Source organism: Amblyraja radiata, chromosome 32, assembly GCF_010909765.2.
Source record: "Amblyraja radiata isolate CabotCenter1 chromosome 32, sAmbRad1.1.pri, whole genome shotgun sequence".
Taxonomy (NCBI): domain Eukaryota; kingdom Metazoa; phylum Chordata; class Chondrichthyes; order Rajiformes; family Rajidae; genus Amblyraja; species Amblyraja radiata.
The window spans coordinates 9,508,743-9,522,336 of NC_045987.1; the positions used below are offsets into that span (position 1 = coordinate 9,508,743).

At 44.4% G+C, this 13,594-nt stretch overlaps 1 protein-coding gene across 9 annotated transcripts in view; it reads right to left on the reverse strand.

The window, feature by feature from the left end:
* Positions 1 to 13,594, reverse strand: part of sh3glb2 (SH3 domain containing GRB2 like, endophilin B2) — a 65,397-nt gene that overhangs the window by 42,488 nt on the left and 9,315 nt on the right. For all 9 annotated transcript variants that reach the window (XM_033049138.1, XM_033049137.1, XM_033049136.1 and 6 more), the window contains exon 2: positions 2,420 to 2,561. In XM_033049138.1, coding sequence (XP_032905029.1) covers positions 2,420 to 2,561 — 142 coding nt within the window. The remainder of the gene's footprint in view (positions 1 to 2,419; positions 2,562 to 13,594) is intronic.

Sequence of the window (13,594 nt, forward strand, 5' to 3'; positions counted from 1 at the left end):
CCTCATCCCTGGAATTATCTCCTGTAGACTATCTCCAGTGCTAGTGGGTAAAAGGACCCAAACTCAGTTCCAGACTTTCCAAGGTGGGATTTCGCAGCCCACCATGCAAGGGATTATAATATAAGAAATTATACATATCTTAAATTCTAAGTGCTCGTCCCTGTAACTGTAAACCTGAAAACTGGATGCTTGTAAAACCCATCTAGTTCTCCAACATCTTTCAGGGAAGGAAATATAATACAGTCTGTTTATATATAACTCTAGCTCCACTAATGTAGCTAACTCTCAGCTGCCTCCACAATTTTGGAACAAGCAGGGATAGACAATAACGTCAGCATGGCCAACAACACACAGATCCTGTTCAGAAGTAAAACCATAAGTCACTGTGTTCATAAACACTTCATATCTCCCTTCTGTCTCTTTGGAAAATCACTTTAAATCTGTGTTCGTTGGTTACAATCAATATATCGCTAGAAGCAGCTTTTCCTTATTTAATTTATGATTATAAACACCTCCCTGAATCTTCCCCATTTTAAAGGGTCCAACAACTTTCAAGGGGCTGCCATGTGTTTGGGAACTTGATACACGCGGGATATGAATATTGATGAGAAATTGCAAAACAGTAACAAGTACAATTCATTCAACGCCAGGCTTACCACACAATGCTGTGTCACCCATACAGCATCTCACAATTGTAATGGCAAAACACACCCAAGGCACGGAACAAAATGCAATTTGAAACCAACCCACACAAGGCAATATCAGGGTGAGACCAGTTCCTCAGTCCAAGGGACACGTTTCATGGGAGAAAGCGACAGAGAGATAATAATATGGTGGAAATGTTCAGGGAACGTTTAGGACTTGGGCAATGAAAGGAGATTGGTATGCACAGAGCAAGAGGCAGAACTGGAGCAAAGCAGAGTTTGCGGTGGATGGTGGGGCTGGAGGGGGTTGCAGAGAGAGGGAGAGTTAGCAGAGCCTCAGCAGCAGAATCTATGATGTCCTTGAGGGAAAGTCAAAGTCAGAACTCTGGAGTTCATCAGACAGGTCAGGTTTAGTTGGTGGGAAACGCATGGATGTGGGAGACTCGGATGTCAGCTGCTGATCATTTCTGTCTGGCAAGCGCCACAAATGTCCAGCCACACACTGCAGTCACATGACACATACCTCTATGTGCAAACATTTGTCAACAGCAAAAAGGCATTTAATATGGTATCTTCATTATTTTTATTACTGTTGAGTGACTGAGTTATATTTTTTAATATAATGGATGGTCTGTGTGATGCTAATAGTGGACAGCTTTGGGACAATCTCTTTGTTGTGACATTGCAGGCTGCTTTGTGATAAGCACATTATTAAGTCATTCTACCCATTCGTACAGCTTATGGCTCACGAGCAACATCCAACAAGCAGCCATGCAAACTGTTGCCGTAGTAACAGAGCCAACTTCCACAACACTAACTTCACAAAAAGATGCAATGGGATTTTCCACCTCTCGACCCTGTTCCTCCGGTGATAAGAACCTCCACCTGCTGAGAAGACAGACAGTAATGGGCCTGTCCCACTTAGGCGATTTGTTGGGCAAGTACAGGCGACTGCCGCAAAATTTTCTACGTTGAAAAATTTTCGGCGACAATTTTTGCTGTCGTAGGTGTGGTCGTAGGTTGTCGCCAGGTGTCGTAGGTGAATTCTATTAAAAGTAGTCCCTGGCAGTCGCCTAAAGAGTCTAGCTCAGGTTTTATAGGTGCTGCAAGATGGAGCAAGGTGGATATAATATATATCAATATAAACCCTAGATATAAACCTCTGCTGCCTGTGGGCAATGATATGGCTTCACTTCCTCTCACACCCTATCTTTGGAAAATTGTGGCACTGGGGCAGTGGAAGTTTTTATTGAAGGGAGTCCAATTGAGAGTAGGGAAGATTCAAGCAAGAGGACATGATTTGAGAATTAAGGGACAGAAGTTTAGGGGTAACATGAGGGGGAACTTCTTTACTCAGAGTGTGGAATGAGCTCCCAGTGGAAGTAGTAGAGGCAGGTTCTAGTGGCAATATCCAAATTGGATAGGTATATGGACGGGAAAGGAATGGAGGGTTATGGTCTGAGTGCAGGTAGATGGGACTAGGTGAGAATAAGTGTTCGGCACGGACTAGTAGGGCCGAGATGGCCTGTTTCCGTGCTGTAATTGTTACATGGTTATATGGTTAATTGAAGAGTGAGATGAGTTACAATGAGCAGAATAAAATAAACCTGATCGACGTTATGCCTTTTACAACCAAGTCACACAACCCATTGAACGTTGAATTCTCCAATTTTAAATTGATGTTCTATTCCAACAAGATTCAAATTACTTCGGAAGTGTTGGCCTTCAGGCAACAGTAAAGTTGCAGACGGAACACACACATTGATTATTCTTACTTGGATTGGGCTGCAACAAGACCTCAGTCTGCCGGAGGATCTTCTCTGTCCAGTTCTTGGTGCTGTCGGCACGACTCAGGAGATTCTCAAAGTGTGCATCCAGCTCAGTTTTCTCTGCTTGACCCAGCTTCTCCTCAGTGAACTGGGCGGAGGGGAGGTGTGGGGGAAAAGGGAAGGGAAAACACAGAAGAAACAGCATGATAGAATATCCATGTGCTCGCCCACTCAGAACTTCAAATAACACGCTGCTAGTAATTGGAAAAAAGAAACCATTCTTTCACAATTCAAAAATCAGGATAGTTCATTGCACTCACTGAGCAACAGTGCATTAAAGCAATCGGAAGGAACTGGGAGAATCACATTAGTCTGAAGATCACTGGTGAATGATTACAAGTGACTCATATTGAATTCAAGATAACTTATTGCTGTATCTTTGCAATAAAACAGACTGTTACGTTTCAACAATGTGAGAGGCAAAACAGATAGCCCTCTCACCACCTGCACCAATCACCCACTTCATCAATCAGCCACATAGTACTTTGTTGGGCCAGTGATCCTGCCCTCAGGTGCTGTCTGTGTGGGGTTTGCACGTTTCCTCAGGTGGTCCCATTCCCTCCCACAGCCCAAAAACCTTGAAGGGTGCCCACCTGAATTGTCCATGTTCTCCAGAGATACTGCCTGGCCCGCTTAGATACTCCAGCACTGTGCCCCCCCCCCCCCCCCCCCCCACACAAACCAGCATCTGCAGTTTTGTTTCTCCAAAGACGCTTTGTTGTGAGACAGTGGTTTAAGAAAGCTCGATTGCTGTAAAGTGTCGTCATTTTACCCAGTAACGCAACCTTCCCTCCCCAAGACGATTCCTCACTGATGTTGTACATGGATTACACCGAGCCTGGGCTACATCTGTCAGCAAGATGTGTAAATGAGTTGTGTATATGTTGTGTACTTGTACATTTAATAAAAGGCACAGGTGGCAGGTGTTGTTAGTCTTCAATAAATATTTGGCACATATTCTGAAGCTTCTGGTGTCCCCCTAGATATAATTTAATGCAAATTAATGCAACTCAACAATGGTCCCATTCGCAATCTATTGAAGCCTCCACACCTGGCAACTTTCAAAAGGCCACACACGGTGTGATCTGCAAGACGGGTGGAAGGAAGGAATAGTTCTTGGGTTAATATCATTCGCAGTATGGTACTGAGTGGACAGAGATTGGCTAAATTAAATAATCTTGTTCTTAAAAATGCAGATTATGGAATTCCATTCTTAAAGTCCTCAAACTGACCATCCTTGCAGGGTCCAGGAAACATTCCACTTCGTGGCGTGCATAGACCAGCCAAATAATGCCAGCCATTTCCTTCCTGCACCACAGACTGCATTCGGTGCCCTCTTTCCGCAACCCTGTTGTTGCCAGTATCACTCTGGCAGGAAAACCTCTACAGCAATGACTTTCATTATATCATGCCCTTAACATTGCTTACAGGACTTCAAGGAACGACTACAGAAATACTATCTTATACCAAGCTATAGAACTGCTTCTAGAACAGGCAATAAGAGCCAGATCAATAAATTAGTTTTAAGGAGAGTCGGAACAAGAAGTACGGAGACATGGTACAGATATCGGGTGGGAAAAGAAAACAGGCGTCTGGCATTATCTTTACATTATCTAGGCAGTGGCGTAGGGTGGGTTTTGAGCGCCCAGGGCAGTTTAAAATATTGCGCCTCCTCATTAGCGGCTAGCCATGGCCCATGAGCTGTTATAAATCCAAGTTTTGTATTTATTTTCTCAACCTAACAAAAAGATGGCGGCGCTGCCTTAGCAGCTGCGGCTCGCCTGCAGTCTGTCTGGTTTTTTTTTCTTCTTTTTTTGTGTTGTTCTTTTGTCCTGTTTAATTGATTTTTGGTTTATTATGTTGTGTATGTGGGGGGGGGGGGAACACGTTTTTGGTCTCTTCCTTCGGGGATGCGACTTCTTTTGTCGTATCCCCCGTCTCCGCCTGCGCCGAGGCCTAATGGCGGAGCTGGCGACCTCGGAGCTGGGGCAGCGGCAGCGGCGAACTGGCCTTGGAGTGGGGACAGCGGCAGCGGCAGCGGCGGCTTTGACAGCGGCAGCGGCGGCCTGGCCTCGGAGCTGGGGCAGCGGCAGCGGCGGCCTGGCCTCGGAGCTGGGGCAGCGGCAGCGGCGAACTGGCCTCGGAGCGGGGACAGCGGCGACCAGAACTCGGAGCTGGGGCACGTTCCGGCGGCAGCAGCCACTCGACCCGACCGCGGGCCCAGTGGACGACAGCGGCGGCTGGGACAGCGGCAGCGGCCTCGGCGCAGAGGGAGAATCGCTGGTTGGTTAAAATTGTTGGATAAAATTTTTTTATAAAATGGCAACAAAATTTACATTTTATTACAATAATTCAGGGGAAGGCTGCCAAAGAGGTGCAGTGTGCCTTTAGAACACATTTTTTTGCCATTTTATAAAAAAAATGTATCTAACAATTTTTTTGCGCCCCTAAAAATTTAGTGCCCGGGGCAACCGCCCCTCTGGCCCCCCCCCCACGCTACGCCACTGCATACAGGTGCTAACAAATGATTAGTTTTGTTTACGTAAACATGTTGGAAATTATAGGTCTAATAATGTTTCTTATTTGGCTACATCATTCCGTCAACCAACACAGCACATCACTAGAGGAGGCATCCTGACTAACTACACCATAGCTCCTAGCACTAATACTGGGTTTAAAACAATGAAAATGATATATGGCCATTATTGGTAAGTCAACATTGAAAGCTGTCCAAGTGATGGAGTTCTCTAGGGAATTCCAAGATTCTGGAGCGGCAGGAAGGTCATTCATGAAGCTATTGGATCTAGTTGCTCCCAGAACATTGTGCTGAGGAAACCATGCAGGTGATGAGATGATTGGCCTCCAAGCAGTCACAATCATCCTCCTCTGTGTCAAGCTGCCAGTGCCAAGCTTTCCCCCTACTCCCAACCACTCTGTCGACAGCTTCAGATGCACACCTGGTCAAATGCTGCTTCAATGTTAGTGGCAGAACTTTCACCTCACCACTGGGAAGCAGCTACATCCATATTTAGACAAAGGATGTCATTAAGTCTTGGATTGTCTGGTCCTGGTGAAATGTAAATTGAGCATCAGTGAACTGGTTATAAACGAGTAAGCATTGCTTGACGTTTATGGGCCCACTGAGAGGGCAGGATTTGTCTCTTTGTGGACAGGATGTACTGGCAATCTTCCACTGTCGATAAGGCGGCAATAATTGTACTAGAACAGTGTGGCTAGATAGTTGACTATCTCTGGAGTCCAAACTCTCAGACCGCTGCCAAATGTCCAGTCCCCATAGTCTTTGCCATATATTGAATGCTCAACGATTCCTTGTTATCACAGAATTAATTGATCATCCGACCATCCTGTCAGGTCTCCGTGACAGCAAGGCCCATGTGGGGCCGTGGAAATAAATCGCCCACAGGAATGTTATCAATTTTGGGATCAAGCATCAATAATTACCCAAGCCCAACTTTTTTTTACACTGTTTTTTTTTGCAGTTTAATGAACCATGGAGTCTGCAGCTGTCTTGGTGAGATTTGAACATGTCTCCAGATCTTAAACACAGAACCACAGGATTATGAGCCCAGTAATACGGCCATTGATTAATATTCCCCAATGTTGCTGCAGGGACAATAACAAAAGTGATCAGTCTCTACCTTCAATACCAAGTCAACCTGATCAAGCAAACACTAGGGGCCATTCATTTGACAACTTGCATGCGGGGATCACTGGTCGGTGCGGACTCATTGGGCCAAAGGACCCGTTTCCGCACTGTATCTCTAAACTAAACTTAAAATAGGGCTGAATACCTCTCCTCACCGAACAAGCTATTGACACCTGATGGGCCCAGGCTCATAGTGCTTTGCCCTCATAACCATATTGGAAATGCTTCCCCGATTGGGATGACCCTGGACAGTCAAAGTAGCATTTATAGTCATACAGTGTGGAAACAGGCCCTTCGCCCCAACGCCGACCTACATGCCCCATCAAAATTGATTCAAATTTCGATTTTTATAAAATGAAAAAAAATTAAATTAAACAAAAGCAGTGGTTTTCAAGAGGTTTTATATAGGCACATGGATATGTAGGGAATGGAGAGATATGGATAACGTACAGGCAGAGATTAGTTTCTCATGTTAACATGTTTGAAACAGACATAGTGTTCCTGTGCACTATTATTCTAATGTTCCATGAAAGCAAATGTTCATTAGATTTGCCTCCACCAGATTTTGATCCTGGCGACAGTAATGTTGGGAACTCCAGACCCGTCTGTGCGAGTTGGCAATGGACATCATACTTCAGGCTAATGCTGCACAAGTTACACATCAATCGTCAGAAAAGCTTCAGAGCATCTTTTTTGCAAATAAGGCTTCTGTGTAACAAACACTGGCTGCCTTGAGAGATTATAACCCGACCGAGGACAGAGTTCTTAATAATACACAAGCTGGAATGTCATCTGATCAACTAGACAGAGGAGTGCCAGCACGTGACACATTTTCACACCCTTTGCGGCAAAGAGCACTTCTATACATTTTTAAAGAGTATTTTTTATTGAGGTTGCTCAAATGCCATTGCTTTTTTAAAAAAAAGTATAAACCAATAACTTTGCAAGTATTACACTGCAGAATAATTAACCACACACAATCAGAATTTAAACAGGCAACAATGGAGCCAAACTAAGGGCTGGAGCCCAGAAAGGATACTTAAGAATTATTTTTATTTCTGCTATTTTCCACAAAGTAACCTTATTCGATCAATTCAGCTTGTTTATTTATGTATTGTATTTATTTACCTTTCCTGGACATCAGTGGAGCTGCACACTAAATCTCGTTGCACTGACGTGCAATGACAATAAAAGATATATTATTATTATTATTATTATTATTATATTATTACTTTTCTAAGCAAGTCAGTAGAAGACTCGTGGGATATTTTGCATCATTTACAAGGACCCCTTTAAATGAAAGCGGTTACTATTGAAAGACCTGGAGAGATTGAACAGATGGCACAAGATGTGAGATTTGACTGATCTGGAGGAATTAAAAGGAGTTGGAATAATTCTCCTCAGACCACTAATGCCGAAGGGAAATTCTATTCAAATGACCCAAAACACACACACACAATGGGTTAATAGCCTGTGTAAGAAAGAACTGCAGATGCAGGTAAAGTCGAAGGTAGGCACAAAATGCTGGAGTAATTCTGCGGTTGAGGTAGCATCTATGGAGAGAAGGAATGGGCGACATTTCGGGCCGGTCTGAAGAAGGGTCTCGACCCGAAACGTCGCCCATTCCTTCTTTCCATAGATGCTGTCTCACCCTCGGGCTAAATAGTCTCCTCTTGTGCATTAGGCTTCTAAGATTGCTTCTCTCTGTTAATTCAAAAAAGACAAAAGTGTAAAGGTAATTTAAGCTGAACGTGGAAACAGACCTTGTCCATGCCGATCAACATGCCCAAAGGCATTTGGCCCATATCTCTCTAAACCTATCCTTGTACCTGTTCAGATGTTTTTTAAACATTGTGATATTACCTGCATGGAGCCATACAACATATGAACAGGTTTCCAACCCACTGTGTTAGATAGATAGATAGATAGATAGATAGATAGATAGATAGATAGATAGACAGACAGACAGACAGACAGACAGACAGACAGACAGACAGACAGACAGACAGACAGACAGACAGACAGACAGACAGACAGACAGACAGACAGCTCCATAGATGCTGTCGCACCCGCTGAGTTTCTCCAGCACTTTTGTCTACCTTCGATATTCCAGCATCTGCAGTTTCTTCTTAAACAATTTACTTGAATCCCATTTTATTCTCCCCCACGATGCTATCATCTACCCCAGATTCTACTGCCATTCACACACTAGAGGCAATTTACAACGGTCTATTAACCCACTAATATGCTTATCTGCACGATGTTGGAGGAAATAAGAGCATCCGGAGGAAGCTCATGTCAAGGAATAATACGAACGAAAAGGACAAAAAACTTCTACATGAAAAATGGGTCAATAGAAAGACTATTCATTGAGCATAAGATGTGCTCTGAAAAATTTGAAACTCGCAAACACATCATTTGAGTGAAGCAAACATTACAAACAGTCACAGCACAAGTGGAAGGAATACTGATATTAAATATCACTTGGGCTGTTTGTGCAATAAATTCCACATGGTTCACTATAAAATGCTGTGAAGTGGCATATCCATAAACGCAGCACATTTTTCATAATGTCATTTTTTAAATTCCTGTACAACAAATTAGCCCCATGGTCATCTTTAAGTTGATTAAAAAACATTTTCAATTTCAGCGAGTGGATTGTTCAACACATTCGTGCCAGATTTGAAAGACATTACACTAGAGAAATATCTTTGAAAAGTAAAAACGTTAAAATCATCCCAATACCAAACCTCCCTATACAGTGACCTTCAATGTGGAAGTATTCCAGGTGCTTTGAGGTAGAGCAATAGGACAGGCAAGAGCAACAAAACAGATACTCTGTGGGAGGTGCAAGCAAAAACCTGGTTGAAAAAGCAAGTTTCAGCTTAGCTCTTGAAAACAGTTCACACTTGTATAGATCCTTTACAGGAACAGAATCAATCAAAACCATGCCAAGGAGATACTAAATTGGATGACTGAAGGGATGACAAAGAGGAACGTACGAAGAATGATCTTATCGGAGGGAGAAAGAAGTGATGAGGTTTAATGGTTCAATTGTGTTCTTATTGTCACATGTACAGAGATACAGTGAATTGCAGAGACTGGGGTCCTGGCACAGCTAAAGGCATAGTTGCCAACAGAGCAGTGATGACCACTCAGGATGCACGTGTGGCCAACATTGACAGAGTGCAGGAATCTTTCAGTAGGGGTTACAGGGATAGGGCAGGGGGGAAAAAAACACATGGTGGGTGCTGGACCAGCGACCAATAGGTTGCCAGCTCAAATCTCAAAATAATTTGTCAAAATTATTCTAAAATTGTTGTCATTTGAGCACAGAGTTGCAGAAAGGAACATTAGTTCCAGAAAGGAACTAGCAGTTTGTTATAAACGTCCTTTTGATATGCTAACGGACTTTGGGGATAACCTGGTAGATGTGTGACTCTCCAGTCTCTATCTAGTTGACTCAACATTATCAGGGCTACAGGGGTCAGAGATACAGAAAATGCAGAGCTACGAGTTAAAACAGTAAACTGTTGTCTCCAAGGGAGGGGAGTGGCTGAAGGAGATACACAGGTAATGAGGGAGAGCAGACTACACCATCACACTCACCACACAGGAGAAAATGCTGTCCACTCGCCCCACAAGCACTCGAGTTGAGCAGCCTTTAAGGATTTCTCAGGAGCCTGATGCTAGCATTCAAGCAAGACAACTCCAATCACACTGACATTTTAACCACAGGATGGAAACCATTTCAGTAATCAGAAACCTTGTAAATTCCGATTCACAGTATGGGAGATTGGCTACAATCCATCTCTGCACGGCAGAAGGCTCCGAAAATTGTTATGCAAAGATGACAGAATCAAAACCAGATCAATTCATGCTGAATCCTCTTGAAACAGTTTAAGCCACAGTAAGGCTTTTGATAAGATTGATCCAGAAGATTAAGATGTACAGGATTCACGATGACTCTGTCGTATAGATTCAGAACGGGCTTATTCTTATTCATGTTATTATTCATAAGCAAGAAAGGGAAAGGACTTCAACGTACGGTATTTGTAGGGCACATTAACCGCACTAAAGTATTGCCAAGAATTCTGCACAATATTGTGGTTAAAGTTCAGAATAGACTTGGTGGCCAAAGGGCCTATATGTGTGCTGTATACCTCAAGAAGTAACAATGCCTCAGGGGATCTGGCTGGTCTCCATGGAAGTGTGTACTCTTCCCCCACCTGCCTGATCTCCACCAGACATGTGTGAAATGCATGGTACACAAAAATGCTGGAGAAACTCAGCGGGTCCAGCAGCATCTATGGAGCGAAGGAAATAGGCAACGTTTCGGGCCGAAACCCTTCTTCAGACCCTTCTGCATTTCTTTCAGGATTTTGAATGCTACAGCAAGGTTGGGCGGCACGGTGGCACAGCAGTAGGGTTGCTGCCTTACAGCATCAGAGTCCCGGATTTGATCCTGACTAGGGGTGCTGTCTGTACGGAGTTTGTACATTCTCCCCGTGGCCTGCTTGACTTTTCTCCGGGTGCTCTGGTTTCCTCCCACACTCCAAAGACGTACAGGTTTGTAGCTTAATTGGCTTGGTATTATTGCAAATCGACCCTAGTGTGTGTGTGTGTGCGTGTAGGATACTGTTAATGTGCATGGATCGTTGGTCGGTGGGGTCTCGGTGAACCGAGGGGCCTGTTTTAGTTATCTCTAAACTAAAGTAAACTATTAAAGGGCTTGCATGCAACAAAAATCCAGATATACAGCCTTGGCTGATATTTGAACCAGATCCTGTGGAAGACCCAGAGCCGAAGATCTGGGTAGGTGGTGATAAACTAGAACCTCTCACTCAACACCAGATTAATCCCAACCACGTCTTCTGATGTACAGGGCTCGGCTCAACCTCAGCTCCTGTGGGGTCAACGTGATGACTGTGACAGTGTAATATGCTCCCCCTCACATCCCTTAACTCAAACACCGTGGGAAATCCAGATCACACAGCTCCGCACCGACAAATTCAACACCTCCCTGCAAAGTCATAAATAATCCCACTGCAGCAGCATTTCATTCCCCTCATTCAAATGAAATTTATCGATGACTCATTGCAGTAATTGAAAAGTTTTTTTTTATTGGTATCAAAAACGTTGAAGTTTTGGATATTAATGGTACACAAAAGGCAGCAAGAGGAGAAATTAAGTTCTATTTCATTCCCATCTCTAGCCTACAGTATCTGCAGCCTCTTGAGTTGGTGCTTGCATACACAAATAAACAGAGGTAAAACACAAACAGTATTCTTCAGTTAAGAGTTACTGCTGTCAATAAATGCCAGCATCTGCTAGAACTATGTGTCATACCACATAGAAAGGTTCCTTTAGACTTATGTACCCTACATTTCTCTCTATATTGAAAATATCAGCATTAAACTCAGCAAGCACCAGGATCTAGAGAATGCAGAACAGGCAGTTTTGAGTATTCGACTGAAAAAGACCAGTATCACATCAGTGGAAATCAATCTCTGGGCTTTATGCCCTGGAGTCAACTGCTGATGTTTGATTGAACTAATTTGCTAAAATGGACATACACACAGGGAACATATTGATCTTTGGCAAGGGCTGCAGAAAAGTTCCATTTTAACAATTGCTTTTCCGCAAATTTCAAATTAACTAAACAAACTGACTGAAAAGAGACTCAAAGAGAAAAACAGCACAGATTCCAGTGGCTTCCAGAATAATAATATATATTTTATTGTCATTGCACGTCAGTGCAACGAGATTTAGTGTGCAGCTCCACTGATGTACAAGAAAGGTAAATAAATACAATACATAAATAAACAAGCTGAATTGATTGACGTGACCATCTGAGGGAGACTGTCCAAAGGGGGTGGGTGGGGGGGCACTCATTAGGGCCAGTTCAGAGCCGCTATAGCTCTTGGGATGAAACTGTTCCTGAGTCTGGAGGTTCGGGCGTAGAAGGCCTTGTAACGTCTGCCGGAGGGAAGTAGTTGAAACAGACCGTGGCAGACCTCAGGATGTCCTTAAATGCAGGTTACTCAGTGATGCACTTTTGAGAAAGGTTCTTTAGGTTTGGTTAAATGTTGAAGACATTGGGAAACGGTCGTTGGAATTTCTGTGGCCATCCTACAGTGAATATGGAATCTCAGTTTAACTCGCATCCACAAAGCAGCATCTGTGATGTGCAGTGCTCCCTCATCATTGCATCAGTCTGCATTTTGTGCTCATGTCCAGGGCCGGCCTTAGGAGGTGCGGGGCCCGATTGGGAAAAAAATTCGTAGAAATATATAAATAAATAATTATGGTTGAGTCACGTGTCGTGAGTAACATGACAATTCGGGGGAGAGTTCCTTTCACAGTGTGTGGGGAGTCTAGCCAGGGGTAAAGTTGCGAGGAGGGAAGGAGCGTTGAGAAGGAGAGGGTCGGGGTTTATGCCAGTAACACTCACTCACCGCTGCCGCGGCGCTCCGGGCGCCACCGAATTGTGGCCGGGGAGAGAAGCAGCTCGCGTGGCTACGAGCGGCCTCCATCACCAGATAGCGGAGCCGACTGCCATCTCAACGCCTTCTGCCGGCCCGCTCACCTCTGGCAGCGACTCTGGAGAAAAGACCCTTCTTTAGACTGAACTGAACTCTCGTCGGTGAGAGTATTTGTGATTGTCTGAAGAAGGATCTCAACCAGAACCGCAACCCCCTCCCCAGAGCCCCTGCCCCTCCCGCTGAGCCACCACAGACAGGGAGTTGAAGGTAGACACAGGGGGATCCACCTTCAACTTTAGAGCCAAACAAAAAACACAGAATGCTGGAGGAACTCAGCGGGCAAGGCAGCACCCGCGGAGGGAACACATCACCCCCCCCCCCCCACATATAGATCCCCCACACCCAAACAGAAAGGAACCGCAGATGCAGCCATCACCGCAAAATGTCTAAGAATTAACTGTGGATGTAAAAGTTCACACTTGTATAGATCTCATGTCGCACACCAAACAAGCCCTGAATGGAGGGAAAGGTGGGAGGATTGGAGGCCTGTGCACCCTCCAATTGCCCGTTAGGCGATAGCAAAAGGGTCTGGGCTGGAGACACGTTGCTTACTGGCTATGTTCATGCAAAACAAAAACTTAATAACTTTAATCTCATACTTGACCCACCAGCATAACCAAACGAGTCTCACCCCAGACACTCGCTCTTCTCTCCTCTCCCATTAGGCAAGAGGTACAGAAGTTTGAAAACGCATACCACCAGATTCAGGGACAGTTTCTGCCCAGCTGTAATCAGGCACGTTTGCACATTCTCCCTGTACTGCATGGGTTTTCCCCAGAGTGCCCCGGTTTCCTCCCACATCCCAAAGACGTGTGGGCTGGTAGGTTACTGGGTGATTGGTAGAATCTGCGGAGAATTCGTGAGAATCTGGGATTAACGCAAAATGAGTGGTTAACAATTCTGCATGGA